Source organism: Passer montanus, unplaced genomic scaffold (assembly GCF_014805655.1).
Source record: "Passer montanus isolate IOZ18808 unplaced genomic scaffold, ASM1480565v1 scaffold20, whole genome shotgun sequence".
Taxonomy (NCBI): domain Eukaryota; kingdom Metazoa; phylum Chordata; class Aves; order Passeriformes; family Passeridae; genus Passer; species Passer montanus.
Genome location: NW_024366592.1, coordinates 8171189 through 8189178, shown reverse-complemented (window position 1 = coordinate 8189178; position 17990 = coordinate 8171189). Strand labels below are relative to the sequence as shown.

General features: G+C 39.9%; 1 protein-coding gene across 3 annotated transcripts in view; it reads right to left on the bottom strand.

Moving 5' to 3' along the window:
* The window catches only part of GNPTAB (N-acetylglucosamine-1-phosphate transferase subunits alpha and beta), a 39351-nt gene extending 32793 nt beyond the window's left edge, over nucleotides 1–6558 (bottom strand). For all 3 annotated transcript variants that reach the window (XR_005627356.1, XM_039708148.1, XM_039708147.1), the window contains exons 1-2: nucleotides 6410–6558; nucleotides 2327–2412 (exon numbers count right to left, since the gene is read on the bottom strand). Coding sequence is in view for 2 of the 3 variants with exons in the window: in XM_039708148.1 (XP_039564082.1) it covers nucleotides 2327–2412; nucleotides 6410–6526 (203 nt within the window). In the remaining variant the exon portion in view is untranslated. The remainder of the gene's footprint in view (nucleotides 1–2326; nucleotides 2413–6409) is intronic.
* Between the last annotated feature and the right edge of the window lie 11432 nt (nucleotides 6559–17990).

Genomic DNA, 17990 nt, shown 5'->3' with positions numbered 1-17990 from the left:
CCTTCACATCTTTTCATACATATTTTTGAGTTTTAAACAAGACATCCTGCAATAGCAAAGTTACACTTTACAGTAAACTATACTTATTATACCATTTGAAAGTAGAGTAATAAAATGCAGTCCTCATCCAAAACATTAATGTATGGAACTCCATTATTTAGTTTCCTTTTCTCCGTTTTTATTTTCATATAAAAATTTAGTCTTCAAAAATAGCTTTGGACAAAGTGCCTTGGTAAAAAGCCCTGGAATTTCTAGTGCATTCTCTCAAGCTGTGTAAGAGCCTGAGCAAAAGAAGCAAGTTTAAGGTGCCACAGTTGGGATGCCAAGGGTTTGCAACTGGAAGGAAAAACAACCAAAAGTTATTGCTAAACTCCAAGGCAAAACCAGAAGTCTGCCTTGGTGTGGTAGAGAACAGTGTTACTAATGATGTTATTGTTTTTGTGTGATGAGCTTTTTGAGATTATCCTCATAAGGAGCTTGCCCATACACACAAATTTGTCTACAATTCACAGTGAGTTTTTTTCAGAACAGAATTTTACCTGCAAGGCTCCTAGAGAACAACACAACTCAAATTCAATTGAAGGCCCATTAATATTTCCCAAAGGCCATGCAGCTTTTACTTTCCACAAAGCAGTACACCTGCTTAATTTGCTAACCAACAAGCCTCCTGTTCTCCAATTCTGAGTATTTTTCTCTAGCACTAAAATAGGAAATGATTAAAATCCAACTAGACAAGCTAGATTCAATCTGGAAGCCCTCATTTTATGTGTAACTCTGTATGTTGCATTGACACCAGCCTAAAAATCTCCAGCAATCCACCACTGATGCAAGTGCCTGCTGCAAGACAGGGTCCATTACTGCATTTATGAAGTTTGATAATAAAAATTAATTGAACCCCTGACAAGGGACATTAAAAGTTAACAAATGCCTGAAAGTACTGCCTCCACAAAGACTTCTGGTTAGTATAAATTTTTAAAGAAAGTTGTTAGCTGCACACAAATATCATAGCAAACTTCCCTGTTACTCCTGACATAAGATTGTTAAAGGCATATTGGTGAACTGGAATAATTTAAGCACCCATCATAAAAACATTAAGCTTTTCCTCAGGCAGCCAACAGTTCCTCACCAGGCACTGGATGTGTTGCTCACAATCCTCAGAAACGAATGCTAACAGAGGAGTGCTTTCACAACCACAGTGAAGTAAGGAAACACTGCAGAAATGGGAAGGGACTATATCTACACCACAACAGTAAGATTTGTGATTTTGTTTTGGGAAAAGTCAATGGTTTTATAAAAACACTGCAGTTAATGATCACGAAGTCTGGGATTTTAGTAGTGACAGGACCAAACTGCCATGTTTCACTTCAGTGCTGCTAAAACATGTACACATTAAGCTATTCATCCATATGAGCTGCATCACTCTGCTTTTATCTGTCATCCTTTGGAAAATGGGGGAGAGGAGTAGGAGAAGAGACTACAAAAGTTCCCAGTATTCACCAGCACCATGCAATGAATTTTACAGAGTTATCTCACACCAACTAAAGCGTGACAAATTGATCTGATCATTTCTACTGTTCCATGACGCAACAAACCTCAAGGCAGATTAAAGCTTCTGCTTTCGGGGTTAGCTTTTATCCCAGTCAAGTATATCAATATTAATAGTCAGATGATACCTGCTAAGTAGCTTTCTTCCACCTACTAACTCACAGTACACTTACTCCCTGAGCAACAGACCCCATGGCTATTCAGCCAAGAATGATGAAACCACAGGAAGTCATGCAGCAGTCAACACAACTGAAATAAATTACCCATATGACTTGGTTTCCAACTTGCTGTGAGAGATTCTCCCACCCAGTCAGCTTTTAAAAGCTTACTAGCTTTGTGACTTCTCTGCTAAATAATGATTCTCATAAGGCATCACAGAAAACATAAGGTAATTTAAAAATAACCTCTAGAAACACTGAATATTGAAAGGTTAAGCACATAGGAACAGTACTTACGTTTTCCTATCTTAACTTGGAAAATATGTCATGGCTTCCCTTCATTGTTAGCATTATCATAATTTTGATGCTTCATTAGAAAGTGGATGAATTAAATACATTGAAAATGTATATGTCTTATATGACTAGAGCTCTCAAAAGTCAATCTTCCAAACTGGGAGATTATGCATTAACTAAACACTCACTAAGTTTAAAATTTGCTGCAGATTTAGAGCCCATATAGTAAGGTTCTATTCAACAGTATGTTGCTTCAACTAATCTATTTTATTTTAATATTTAATTAGAAAGTGAAATGTGCAATAGTGTCAAGTGCAGGTGAAGCTCACCTATTCTGAAATGATTTGCCAGCGACGTTGTCTCTGTATGAATCAAACATAACATGATACTGGTCTCTACTCCACTCCAACACAACCTGCAAAGAAAAAAAACCAAAACCACTTGATGTCACCACCTGTAAGACACTTAATTTTCACCTTTTGAAATGTTTAACCATAACTCATTTCACTCAAATCGATCTATGCATTCATGAACAACTGAGCAGACCACAATCCCAACTAAACAATGACACTGAGGTAGCAATCAGATCCAGAATTGAAGAGCACAGTTAATTTAAACAATCTTTGCTTTTCTCTGCAACAAAGGATTTCATGACTTATGTATACTCTTTTTAAACTACTTTTTATTTAGGTCACCTCTCCCTTGTTTCTCAGCATCTAAAAATTCAGGAATGTTTTCCCAAAACTGAGACCTAAATCAAATACACTTGGATAAAAGCAGGAAACCCCTAATGCACACACACCCCTGCACAATTTTGTTCATCCTTTTCTATTCTCATACAGGATATACTGAAGTATACACATCTCCAAAATCTGAGCTTTGCAAACAAACAGCCAGGGAAAAAAACCACAATTTTTCAACAATAAAAGTGCTTTTCAACAATAAATATGCTTTGACACAAAAAAATCCAGTTATTTTGAGATAGAAGTAATATAAAACATATATGCTCTCCTCTGAGATAAACTTGACATCTTTTACAGTGCAAGTCCAACCTTGAAAACTACAGTGGCATTTTGTGCTGTTTTAGAGTTGAAGGCACGCTGGCTGAATTTACTGGGATAAGTACATATTTTCCTGGGAAAAGTACATATTTCTGTGTACTGGAGAGTGAAAAAAACCCAAAACAAACAAATGAAAACAACAAAACAAAAAGAAAGAACCGCAGGAAAGCATAGTACTTATAGTACTTTACACCACTCTCCCTAGATTTAAATGTTATTATCGCTTATTTCTTGTATTGTGGGAACTATGAAATATACCATTTCTCTAAGGTCACCTTCAAAACCATAAACAAACTGTCCTCTCTCTAAAGAAGTTACACATTCCTCTACCCTCATTGCCACTAAAGCAAATTCAAGCCTTCCCCAAAGCAGGGAAGCTCCACCATGTGCCTGGGTGACAAGAGCACACGTGAAATTCCTGCCAGAGCTGCAAATGGTCTCTTTGTAACCAAGATCACATCAGCACACGCCATTCCACTCACAGAGGACACAGATTGCCCAGGTAGGCATAAAAATCTCCTCCCTTAAACACCAAGGTCATGAATTGTCTTAAAAACACACACTATTACACTTTCTTAATGCACAAGTCATTAAGTCCTTCTGCCAAATGCCAGGTTTAATATAGTGCACACTGGAAGTTCATATCCACGTGGAAACATTTGCTCTTACTGATAATGACATACCAAGACATTGTGACTGATCTGTGTCTGGAAGAAATACAGAAGTATTTGAGTAAGCATATATTATATGAATAATATGTCTCTCCAGAAGGACAATGTTAACCATTCCAGCCTTTTTCTTTGTCTTTTGCACACCTATAGCCAAAAAGAAGTGGACACATCTCCCAAGAACACATTAAGGACAAACTTAAAAACTCTTCCTACCAGATACATTCTTCCCCTGCAACTGTTTCCTCCTGACACATTATGTATGCATCCTGCAATAATACCTAGAGGCTGTTTTGCTTCTACTTTACATACTGGAATTACAAAACCACCAGGGGAACATTCAAAAGGGGAGAAAGATCACCTATTAGGAGATACTGTATCAGACGTAACAGTGTCTCTGGCATGTTCTGGTTATAAAGCATTTTACAAAGCAGAGCCACCTGCGGAAGGATGGCCAAGAAGGGTTTATAACCAAACTGCCCTAATACTTAAAGCTCGTCTTACAAACAGGGAACAGCATTGACTTAGATCTGGCTGCCCTGTATGTTTTTGCAGAAAAATTTCTCACTGATGTTCAATACCCTAGTATTTTACTGAGCTCAAGGTTTTCCTTCAAATGAAGCTAATTTGCAGCTTCCAGCTGTGAGAACATCGTTACTAATCTAAAATTATTTGCCCATTTTTAGTCCATCAGTAATACTGGTATTAGCACGAACCTAAGTAATCAGACCTAATTTTGCCTTCTAGAAAAAAAAAAAAAAAAAAAAAGCTGGCTTTGGGGGTGGGGTGGGGGAAAAGCAGAACTGCAAAAGCTGTTCAGACACCAGGGTCTGGTAAGTGCTGCCTCACGCTGCTTTTTATTGCTTGAGTTTCCCGCAGATGGCTAAAAGTGGTTAAGCTGTTCATTTCTAGCAAGATTTCTTGGTTTCATTTTCCAAACAGCTTTATAGCTTTTGATTAGTTGCTGCCTTGCAGATTCTGTACTGAAGAAGAGCAGCATTTCCCATTCCCACGACAGTCACCAGAAGAGGTCTAACGGGGTTCATTCTCACAAGCCTTGTCTCTCCTAAGTCACGGAACTACCACTGTTTATAAAGTACAAAGGCAAAAAGCAAGATGCATGCAAACATCTCTCCCCAGGCTTATCTACCACCCTTGGAAAGAAAAAAAAATTGCAGGTGTTTCATTCCATGTTTTTAGCTGGGTTTTTTTGTTGTTTTTTTTTTGGGGGGGGGGGTTTTTTTTAAGGTTTTGTTGTTGGTTTTGTTTTTTTTTAATTACTGGTCACTTTTCTTTTTTTCTTCATATATAATTTGGAAAATCTACTCCTACATGAATCTTCCAGTTCTTTTGCTCACTGTCTAAGTTGTATCTGTGCTTTCCAAGTAGCTTTTAAAGGGCTGGAAGCAGCAAACTAAGATTTAGCAGGAAAATCTGAGCAGTGATTTCGACTGATTCTTACCAAAATCAGCCATAACTTAGACAACTGCTGAAATATTTTTAAAAACCTTCAGAGTTCTAGGATATCCTAAAGTTGTGGTTCAAGTTCCCATTCCGAAGAAATGCAAAACTGTCAGTTTCACAGCAGCAAAAAAACTACACCAATCCAAGCTGATACTCATGTACCAACAAGTGCCTATGAGTGCTTTACAACTACTTAATTTGCTGATGCCTTTGAAGTGTTTCAGGAACTTGTGGTCTCCCCAAGACAGCAGAGATTAGGACTTTGTGCGAAGATGAGCTAGTACACAAAGTTTTGACTGTGGTACACTCAAGAGTTTCAGATCATACTCTTTATTGCTCTTTTTTTTTTCTTTCCTGTACCTGAAAGAGCTGATCAAATTAAAACAGAAAAGGGAAAAAAGAACCAAAACCAACTTAGGAATCACGAAATTCCAGTCTGTTTTTATTGAACATTGCCATCCTTTCAGACCGACAAAAATAGTTGATTTCCCTGATTCCTCACTATATTAACAAACACTGTGCTCAAGTAGGATTAATTTTCTCATCTGCACATCCCTTCAGTGATGACTTTCCAAATCGATAGGACAATGTGAAATGAAGACTTACACATCCAACACCACCGTGTAAAATCATACCTAGAAGAAGTGCAATTACACTGCATCATTTACAAAACAATGCCAGCGAACTGAGCAGCAAGCAGCGAGCCAAGCAGACTCGAGGATACATTTAACTCCTTAAACCCCGGAGAGGGGAAAGGTTCTGTCACTCCCAGTCGACACGCGGAGGTGACATCCAGCACAGGCTTTCACAGACTCGAACAAAAACACAGCGCTAATAAGTCACCTGACGAGGGAAGTGGAGAAGAATTGCACAAGAGCAGCGGCTGTCCGAGCACGCAGGGCTGTGTCACCTGCCAGACCCCAGCTCTCCCCGAGGGGACACCCGGGCGCTGCGGGCAGAGCCAGCCCGGCCCCGCGGGCACGGCGGGCCTCGCCCGGCGCAGCCGGACGGGGCACACGGCGAAGGGCGGCACCTGTCACCGCCAGGCGCCCAAGAGAGACCCCGCTGCTCGCGGGACAACGCGGCTACCCCGAGGGAACACAGCCCCACATCCCCCCGGGGCCGTGCAGCCGCGGCGCCGCGCCTGTCCCGCCGGCACCGCGCGGCTCGGCGCGGAGGGAGGCAGGCAGGGCAAGGGGGGCAGCCACGCCGTACTGACCTCCCCGAACTGCAGGGCGGAGACGATCATGAGGACGAGGCCCCCGAGGCAGAGGCAGGGCCCATACCTGTGCGACAGGCAGGTATAGGTCTGGCGCTGCAGGAGCTTTAGCAGCATGGCCCGCCGGCGGCCGCCGCCCCGCACGGCCCGGCCCGCCAGCGCCCGCCCCGCTTCCGGCAGCGCCCGGCGCCGCCTGGCGGTGGCGGAGGGAGCGGCGCCGGCGCCCTCACGGAGGCGGCGGATCGGCCCTGCCGCGCTGAGGGCGTGCGGGCAGCGCGCTGGTGGAGGCGGCCCGGCTGCGCGCTGAGATTTAATTTAAGCGCTCCGTGCGTGTTGTGGCACGGGGATGGGTGGGTGGAATGGGAATCAGCAGGCTAGAGAGGGTTTCTGATTGAGGTCTTCAAGAACGGCTCTTAAGGAAAAAACATGACAGGAAATTAGCGATCTATAGCTGGCAGCTACTCTGTGTCTGGCAGCTGACGCTCTGGATTCTGCCATGAAGTCCAGCCTCCTGCGCGGCACGGCCGCTGTTGCCATCGAGGGCAGAGGCACCGAATGGTAGCACCCATCCCTGTACTCTATCCTGCATCCAAAGGTCTTCTGAGTATTTCTTAAAACTCCCTGCAGTGACTTTTCAGAGTCACAACCATCGTCCTTGTGAGCCTGTATTTCCTGTGGGAAATAGCAATGCCTGACCCCTTCCAGAACTTTGTCCCAATATTGGGACAATGGTACTCTGAGAGGACTACGCATGGTTGTAGTTTAAGAAATGTCCAACGGGCACGGCTCTTTGGCAAGTCTCTCTCAAGCCACTGAGCCCTCCTCCTATTTACTTTTTAGTGTCACAGCATTTGTCTGTCTCCGGGGTGGGAGGAAAGCTAATGTCCTCACAAATAATTTGATGGGTGAAGGGGTGGGTGTTCATGTCTTTGAAAAGGGGCTTAATGTCCCTCCTGACTTAGGGCAGCTTTGCTGCAGAGCCCAGACAGCTTGGCTCCTGGAACAGACAAGGGTCTGCACAAACCCGAGTTTCTGAACTTTGGGGTAAAATAGTAGGTTCAAGGGGGAATACATGGTAGGCGGTTCTGGAAGGCTGTACCTTCCCTGTACCTCAGCCAGTGGGGGCACATGCAGCTGGGAGTTCAGGATAAAAGGAGGCTGTGCCCTGGGAAACCTCGAAAGAGCAAATCCTGTGGCTGTGTGCCCTGGTGCACTCTCTCCCTTTATTCAAATAAAGTTTCAGGACTCCTCTGTCTCCTCTTTGGACATAAACCTCTGGAATTTTTGGATTTTCCTGACAATGGGCCATAGGGCAGGGTGATGAATTCACCAGGGGTTACCTGAAGAGCCTCAGAAGCCACCTCCTGGTGCTGTGTTCCTTCTCCTTTTGGTGTGTTATCAGCCTGATAATTCTGATTTGGCCCTTTGTGATAACCCAGCCTTCCAGTCTTGGTACACAGAAGACTCTAAACTTTTCTCTCCTTTGCCTTCTCACCCACGTGCTAAAGTAATATCCTAGGGGAATATAATCTTTGCATATTCCCTCACCTGCCCCTCCTGCTCAAGCACCGTGCTATTATTATTAAACTGTTATTACTCAGCTATTATTACTGCCTAGCAGCGCCTCTTTACCACCGCCTACAGCACTGTGCCAGCAGTACCAGTGACAGCCTGGTATTCTGAGTCAGCAGACTGAGGTTTTCATTGAGAACTGAGGCATAGCACATATGCAGATTATGAGGAAAAACCCCTATTTCTCGTCAAAAAAATCTGTTTCAGGTCAACAATCCAGTGTAAATGCAGAAATGAAACTGTGCTGAAAAGATGAAGATGAGAGATATATCACCAATGTAAAGCAGAAAACCAGTTAGGGGAAGCTGAATTACTTCATGACCTGGATTAATAATTAGTACAAAGTGCGAGATAGGTCAACAATCCAGTGTAAATGCAGAAATGAAACTGTGCTGAAAAGATGAATATGAGAGATATATCACCGATGTAAAGCAGAAGACCAGTCAGGGGAAGCTGAATTTCTTCTCACTTCAGTGAGAAGATGCATTTATACAGATTAATAAATACTTCCATATGATACCAGTGTGATAAAACCATTAAAATTCACATAATCTTTAAATTATTTTTAAAAGTGTCAGACAATACATGCCATTAGACACAGAGATATAAAAAGGCGCTGAACAAATCATGATGGCACTATATCTGTCCTTTCTTGTAGAATACTTATATATAAGGAATATATATTTAAACTGAAATTGGTGCATGAAAAGGAACAACCAGATCCCCCTTTCTAAAGAGACATTAAAAGGTTTTGACTTGCTCACATCAAAGAAATGGAGATCAGAAGTTACTTAAACTAAATGCAATACTGTCACAAGGTTAAAAGAAAACACAGGAAAACCCAAAGCAAACAAAACAAAACAGAAAAAGGAGACAAAACCATGTTCTGGAATATATTTCAAACAGGAATAGCAGGAATACCTATCAGGCCTTGAGAGACAGCCTAACCAGCTTGTGACAGGAAACAGGGCTCTATATTCCTGATGTTCCCCTATATTCCATTTTGCCATGGACTCATAGTCTCTTCCCTTCTTCTGTCCATCAAAGTTTTAATTATTCCAGATGAGGTTGATTATGAATGAGGTTGGTTGATCTGGAGAAGAGGAGGCTCAGGAGGGACCTCATTGCTCTCTGAAAGGATGTTGTACTGAGTTGAGAGTTGACCTCTTCTGCGATGTCTCAAGTGAAAGGATGAGAGGAAATGGTCTCAAGATGTGCCAGGGGATGTTTAGATTAGGTATTAGGAGAAAAAAAAAGTCACTGAATAACTGGTCAGGCACTGGAAAAAGTTGGGAGATGTTAGGGTCACTGTCTCTAGAAGTGTTCAAGAGGCATCTGGATGTGGCACTTGGGGATGCATTTTTGGGGTGATTATGGTGGGTTGTTGGTTGAACTGGGTGATCTTTAAGGTCCCTTGCAACCTTGATGATTCTGTGATTCTGTGAAACGCGTGGAACAGGGATGAAAACAAGGCCACCCGATCTTTAAGGTCTCTTGCAACCTTGATGATTCTGTGAAACGCGTGGAATAGGGATGAAAACAAGGCCACCATCAGCTTGCTAATTAATGCCAAGCTATTAAGGTACGCGTGCCAGATGCAGGCTCAAATACCTTTTGAGACAATCTGTCGAAGTTGCTGGGATTATTCTATGTCTCTCACTAGAAATTATTTCCAAGCTTAAAACCAGAAACCTGATCAGGGGCCTTGTGCCCCTTTGCAGCTCTCTTTGTGAGCATGTGTCAGAAAGGAGCAGGGTTTAGGACAAATTCTTCTGTTTTCACATTTTATCTAGGAGTGCACCACTTGTGCAGTTCTCCAGGTGAGAACTTTATAATTGTATCCAAGAACAGAATACTTAACTTTCTCCATTTCTCCATTTCTCCCAGCCATTGGAGATGCAAATGAACACAGATATTCTGCTAGGAGCAATAAATTCCACTAGATGTCAGCGTATGTAAAAATTAGGCGCTGCCGTTATACTCCAACATATACTTAAGGGCCTTGCCAAGTCGTTATCCATGTTATCCACTGGGCTCTTGGAATGATCTTCTTGACTGTTCTTGTATTTGTATTAACTCAAAGATGCACATAGCAGCACTTAACACAAAGGCATGCCTCCTGTGGATTATGATGTAATCTAAATAAGCAGTCAAATACTTATAAACACAGTTGATCTTGATTTTCTGCAAGTTGCCTTCACCAATATTTTTTATCTCTTAGCTCTTAGAAAACTGAATTTTTGATATTTTTCTCACTACAATTAGACAGAAAACTGAAATTTTGATGTATTTTTTACTACAATTAGACCTTTCTAAGAAGGGGTAGAAGCTAATTTGAAAAGGAAAGTGATATTTACTTTCTTTTAACAGGAATGGAGATTCTGTAATCCTCAAAATCTTGAGGAAGGCAGAATTTCTTACTGGACATGGTAAACTTGTCCAGTAGTAGGTCTTTCCAGGTATTTTGTGTTCTCATTTGCTGGGAAAGGAGAAGAGTAGGAGCTAAACATTCAAGGTAACAGTGTAATTATCTTTGGTTGAGGCAAAAGACCAGAAATAATCAACCGGGCATCTCAAGCTTTTCTGTTAGCCAAGAGTATTATTTCCTGGCCATTTCATGAATCTTGTTCTAAAGAAAAGAGAATTAGCATCAACATCATTTTCCTGTATTTGTCTCTCTATGGTGTCTTTAACAAACACGAATTAAACTTGTAGCACTTCTGTGAGGCAAAAATTACTGACCACAAATGTAGAGACAAAATTCAGCAAGTTTGATGTCTGTTCCACTTGAAATGTGAATTTTCACAATACAGGAGATAACTCATAGTACTCTGAAGGCTCAGCAGTTCACTCTTAGGGATTTTGGTTTCATTTAGGAGTGCTCTGAACTTCTGAGCATTCAGAGGTGTCTCAAGTCAGGCAAGTAAAAGTTCAGAATAGAGGGGTAGTAGGACTTGCCTGTGGAGAGTTTGTCACTGCTTTGAAGAGATGAATAAGCACACTCTATGGAAAGGAACTGGGAGATAATAGGGCATTCTAGGACTTTTTTCCTGCCACTCCACCCTCCCAAAAAACCATAATATCTATGCTTCTGAAATTTAAAGCAGTAGCCTTAGGCATTCTGGAATTAATAACTTGGTATGGCACTGTGAATTTGGTAGTACCACTATCCATCAAATACAATGATTAAATCACATTAGTCACTCAGAACACAAAAGAGTAAAAGATGGTGACTGAGCAGGGTTCTGTCCTTCAACACATAATCTCATTTTGACTCACCATTTATAGAGCTCTTAGGCTTTGGTGAGACTCAATGCCACTGACATTACCTCTAAAACAGAGGTTGGATACAAGTGATAGATTTCTGAGAGGCACTGCTAGACCTCTCTGCTGTATCTTGTAATGGATTACCTCTTAATCAGTCTAAAAGACTCATGAGCAAATGCATTCCAATTATATGTAGCTAGTGAGAGTTTTCACTTAGTACTGAAAAAGTGGAGATTTTAAAATTGTGCTCAGTATTTCAGTACTTTTGAAAACCCTCAGATGTTCAGCTCCCAACCCTCTGGATGCATATGCAAGGAACATTTATGACTTTTTACTTGAAAATTCTCTTCATAGAATGTGGAATCTTTTTTTTTTTTTCATATCCATTTCTCTACTGTACCCATTTCTCTACTGAAAAAAAAAAATCTCTAAAACATCAGTCAGTTCCTACCCTTTTCAGTTCTTTTTTATTTGTGCAGATAATGGGAAGAATATTTAAAATAATCTGAAGAGCATGGCTGGTAAAAATGAGGTATAACTAAAGAGAATACAGTAGTATCTCAGAAATAGATGAAAAAGCTGTGCCTAGAGAGCAAAGGACTGGAAAAATGCCATTTGAAAAATCTCTAAAAGTGAGCATCTAGATGAAGCTGAGGCAGCATGTGCACCTGGCAGCAAAATCAGATTTTCTAAGCATAATATTCGCCAACATTTTACTCTGAAATATCTGTTATTTCCTGCACACTTCAAGCTAAAATAATAAATGCTTGCAGAAAGCCAGAAGAAACCTTTTGAAACTATGCAAAATCTGGCATTTGCTTTTGGTTTTGGTTGGTTTGGGGTTATTGTTGTTTTTGTTGGGGTGTTAGGCTTTTTGTCCTTGGTTTTCTTTATAGCAAGCCCTTGCTTTTTAAAGAGATATGCTCTTAGCAATGGTAAACTAAAATTTAAATAGACAGTAGCTTTCAAACCAGATCATATCTGTATGTCTGTTTCCAAAGTCCCTAATGAAGTAGATTAAATATCCTGGAAAATCTCCCCAGGCCGTGATTTAATGTATTTTTTATATATTAGGAAATATATGAATGAAACCTTATTTTATAAATACTAAATTTCATCATTCTTTTTGAAAATATACAGTTGGAGTTCATTATCCTTGATATTTAACTATCATTTTAACTAGAGTAGAATAGAAGAGGGTAGAATAGAATTTCTCACAGTGGTCTGCTTCTGTGAAATGTTTGATTATTCTAAAGGTTAAAAAGGTGTTATTTTTTTACTTTAACACTGGAAACACAGAGCCTTTAGTATACTGATGGCATTGTTACATCATACTGATTGAATTTATGTTTCTTTTGTTAATCCTGCCAGGTTGCAGTGGCACAGAGAAGAGACTGTATAGTTTTGGTGGTTGAAATGGGCAGGATACTCTTTTAAATCCTCTCAGCAGCACACAGCAGAAAATAGTGGAGGTGCTTTTAGTGATTTACAGTGGTCAGTAGGATTTTGTGGCTGTGTCAAAAAACCTGCACCTTTTACATCACAGTAGTGAGAAGGAGACAGAACATTAGAAGAGCATCTAATTTTGGTTAGTTAGCTCTCCATCATTTGGTATGGATGACAGCATCAGACAGAAGGATTGAAAAGATAAAGGACCTCTTTAGGATGAACAATTTCCTTTCATGGTTGAAAATATACTTTAATGTTTAAAAGCGCTTAAGAGACTACATAGAGAGTAGAGTGGGAATAATTGCTACAATACTTTTTTGGAAAGCCGTATTAGCTGTTCTTCATATCTGTTTTATTTCAGAACATAGAGACATAGAATTGTTTAGTCTGGAAAATACCTCTAAGCCATCGAGTCCAGCCATTAACTGCTGCTCAAGAGTGTGAAGGAGATGGTATGGACAAGACACAGGTACAGTTCCTGATCTTTGCTCTGGGACTCCCAAGCAGCACCAGCTGTTCCTCAATCCAAAGTTCCTCAAACAAATAAGCAGTGATGCTCCACAGGTTATTGCAGTGCTCATTGCCAGCTACAAGGCTGAGCATTTGTTTGTGCCTCATGATGCTGATTTCACTGCATTTTTACTGAACAAGAACGATCCTGCCTTTTTTCATATTTTTAGTATATTTTTGTCATAACAGATTTGCTGTGTATCATGACCCTTTGATATTGAAGAACTATGAAGGACATGGACAAAGGCCAAGAAAGCATAGAAAGAACAGTTTGTTAAAACTGAAAAGACAAAATTGGACACAATATTTAGGTTTTAAACTACATTTTTTTACTAGGTATGTCTGTTTGTTCTGTATGTATCTGCTGGAATCGAGATTTCACAGATATTCCCTGAAGCACATGTGGCAGCTCCCTCTGTCCCTGTTACACCTTGGTATCGGCTGTGGCCAGACACAGAAAAAGGAAACTCATGAAAGAAGCAAACAGTAATACAGCCAGCAAAGTGCAAAGTATGGTATAAAGGAAGAAATAAATGACTGCCCTATATTTAACAATACAATGCAGTAAAGGTAGACAAGCCAACACCCCTAAATTGTGCTGGCAAATCAATATTAACCTATGGAAATAGAATCTGGTTTTTCAGGAGTGAGTACTCCCCATTTCCAGGAGGTTTTGTGTTGGATGTAGCTACATCATTAGCCACTTCTGATACTGAGAAAAATACTTTTTGATAGCTTTTCCTAGGATTGATCAAATTCTCTCTGTTTAGAGTCTGATTTCATTAATCCCTTTTCATTCTAATTTGACTCAGGTCATGAATTTCATTACTTTCTCCTAATCTTCAGCAAGCAACTCACTGCCAGCTACTGTGTACCACTAAGAAAACTGCAAAGGTATTTCTTTCAGATGACAAGGCCACATAAAAAGCTCCTATTTCACTTTGAATGATTTACTTTTCACTAAAAATGTGCTTCTACAAAAATGTACTGGCAAAATTCTCAAAATGCCAGAGCCAAATTCTCATACTAACTGCTTCAGCATGTTCACTACCTCATTTAGAGTGAAGGACAACAAAGCCACTGGAGAATGGTTCATCTGCAGCTAAACAGCCTCCCTCTTTATAGCCCTTGTCAGTCTACAGCTCATGCATTCTGGAAACAAAGATTTCTCCCAATAAACATTTTATTTGAAAAAACATCACCCAAGAAGTAACTCAAAATACAGAGTGGAGTAGTAAAAAAAATTACATTTTGAGAGCTAATTTTCTTTAGAAATTATGGAATAAACCTTTTCACACTTCATCACTATTGCAAGATATTAATCTGCCCTGCACCAGAGAAAGCTTCTATTCATTTTTTGGGTTTTGGAGTTTTTTGGTTGGGTGTTTTTTTTTGTTTGTTTGTTTTTGGTTTTGGTTTTGTTTTGTTTTGTTTTATTGTTTTTGTTGTTGTTGTTTTTTGGGGGGTTTTTTTGTGTGTGTGTGTAGGTTTTTTGGGGTGTTTTTGTTTGCTTGCTTGTTTTTTGTTTTTGGTTGGTTTTGGGTATGGGGTGTTGATTTTGTTTTCGGTTTTGGTTTTGGTTTTTGGTTGGTTTGGTTTGGTTTGGTTTGGTTTGGTTTTTTTTGAGAGATGAAATCACACATTTTCAACCCGGTAGTTACCTCTCTTCATTCTTAGGAGACCTGCCAGTTTTTTGACTTGTCCAATATTTCTCACAGCTGAGACATCTTTTACCTGAATTTTGGTTGGACATTTAGATATAATCTAACTATCTACAGGGGGGACCCAAAACAAAGGCAGCAAAATAAACCATCTCTTAAACAGTAACACCTGAAAACTGCCTTATAACTAAGTCTCGTTACCTTTTAGAAATATTAACATCATGCCATGGATGCCTCACAGTGTAAGACTTCACAAAGGTTGTGGGTTGTTACTATTGTTACTCCAAACTTCCCATCAGAAGTGAGAATAGTTTGCACATGCTTTTATTACTGAGAGAAGCTTACAGGTACTGGCACATGACCAAAGAGGAAGGGAAGAGATACCACAAACCAGCTTGAACTCTTCACACAGCAATCTGAAGAAGTTACAGGTAGTGTATTTGATTCCTTCTGTAAATGCATTTTTGGTGCAACCTGTGTTAATAAACCAGTTATTAACCAGTTGTTAATAAAAGAATTTAGGCATTACATTCACAGATTGACTGCTTTTTTTTCCTAGTGCTCTCAAGAAGTAGCTGAACTGCATCTCTCTTGCTGTCATTCCAAACTTTTACTGCTTACCATTTTCTTGTCTCACTTGTTCTTCCATCCTTCCATGTTGCAGCAGTTTCTTTACCAAATCAGGGAAGTAAATGCTACTGCAACTATTCTGTATAGGTTCAATGTAAAAACCAAGCAGAGATATTAAGAACCAATATGTTTGGGGAAGGAGATTCTTCTAACCTGGTCTTTCATGTTACAGGTAATTCCATAATGAATGAGTTTGGAAAACACACATATTGTAAAGAATATTCATACATAATAAATATAAAATCCATGGAAATCATATGTTGAGTAAAGTAGGAGAGAAGAGGAGATACAAGTACTAGCAGCATAAGCTATTTTAGATTTCTTGCATTATTACTTCCTTACCTTCATATATTTTCAAATCACTGACATGTATGTGTTATTATTTGCACACCTTGACATAGTTATTTTTCTAATAATTTGAAGTAGTCTGATCATTTTGTTAAACCACAGAATCATAGAATCATAGAAGGGTTTGGTTCAGAAAGGACCATAAAGGTGTCCTAGTTTCAACCTCACTCCCATGGGCAGGGACACCTTCCACTAGACAAGATTGCTCAAAGCCCCATCCAGGACGGCCTTTAACAGGTCATCCACAATTTCTCTGGCCAACCTGTCACAGTGTCTCATCACCCTCAGAACAGAGAATTCTTTCCTAATATGTAATCTAAACCTACCCTCTTTTGTTTAAAGCCATTTCCCTTAGTGCTGTCACTGCAGATCTTGGTAAAAAGTCTCCATCTGTCATTCTTCTAAGCCCCATTGAACAGATGCAATGATGTAAAGTTGTCCCTGGAGCCTTCTCTCCTCCAGCCAGAGCAGCCTCAGCTCTCTTGGCCTTTCTTCAACAAGGAAAGGTGCTCCATCCTCTGATCATTTCTGTGGCCCTCCTCTGGACCACTGTAACAGGTCCATGTCTTGTGCAAGAGACCTCAGAGCTGGATGCAGTGTTCCAGGTGGGGTCTCACCAGAGCAGAGCAGCGGGGCAGGATCACCTTCCTCAACCTTCCGGTCATGTTTCCCATGCTTTCATACAGCCCAGGATAAAGCTGGTTTTCTGCACTGCAAGTGCACACTGATGACTCATATCTAATTTTTCATCCACAAAAATCCCATGAAGCTATATTAAAATCCATAGTTATTTTATGTTTCTATACTACCAGGGTTTTAATATAATTTATTGAAAACAAAATGAATTAAAATACATAGACTTTCTTTGGAATATCACACTAGTGTCCACAAGTCCAGTAAATAAAATTACTCTTCCCAAGTTTGTGAGTAACCTGTATTTGTTACTCTGTGCAGCTTCTAATAATCTTTAAATAACATGCTTTTGATAAAAATTATTAAAGAACACTGCTCAAATTTTACAATAAAATTATAAAGAAAATGAAACATCATGTGAGCTGCAATAAATGTTTACATAGCAACGAGAGCCTTTGCTAGTGATCACCAAACAGTCAATTGCCACCTGCTTGAGCGAAATGTGTCCATTTTTTTCACTCCAAATAGTGTTCAGGCACTTCAAAAAGTCATGTGAATAATGTAAATACTCAACTCACACTTTAGAGTAATTTATTTACTACTTACAAAACTAAAGGTAGTACAAGGAACTTGCAGAACTGTGGATGGAACATTTTTCCAACAATGTGACTTAAATGCTGATGGAGTAAAATAAAGTGAATTCCATCCTCTTTTTGCAAGGGACCAAATCAAAATAATAAATTACTGATATACTAAAAATTAAAATTCTACTGCTATAAATATAATCACCATCAATATGTTTCTGCCATTTATTGACCAAAGAGATCGGGTTTCATTCCTGTATAGTAGTTCTTTAATTTTCTGTTTCAAGATGATAAAAAACCTAAGATACCTGATACTGAGCCATAATTACACTGAATTTTTTAAACCGGCGTATTAAGATAGCTGAAATATTATGTCTCTTCCATTATTTTTGCACCTTTAACATAAAGAGAAATAAACCTGTTCTTCCAGTCAGAAATTTCTGTCACGCAAATTTACTAGAAGGCAGATTAGCTGTGGAAATGTGAAGTATGAATTTGTGGCATGGTATGAACTATTACGCTCAATTTATATGTTAAGAATATGAGCGACTTGCTACTGCCAAGAAGAAGGTCGTCGACTACCTCCAGTCTTAGGGGTAGAATCATTTTTTAAATTACTTTTCTGTACTTGCATTAAGATGTTCTGTCCCTGGTCCTTTTATGTAATTTCTATCTCCGTTCCTAATACCTTCAGAGGCATGGGAGGTATTCACCTTGTGTGCATCCACCACAGGGAATGTGCACTGAAGACAAAACCCTCAATACATTCTCAGGGAGAGGGGCAGAGTATGCACACACATGTCTTTGTAGCAGAATGGTGACCTCGAGTTTAGATGTTGGTTTGGAGAGCTGGTAACTACAAACAATCAAAGGAAACAGAAACACCCTTGGCAGATTGTCCGTGGCTGCAGGCTAAACAAAAGCGAA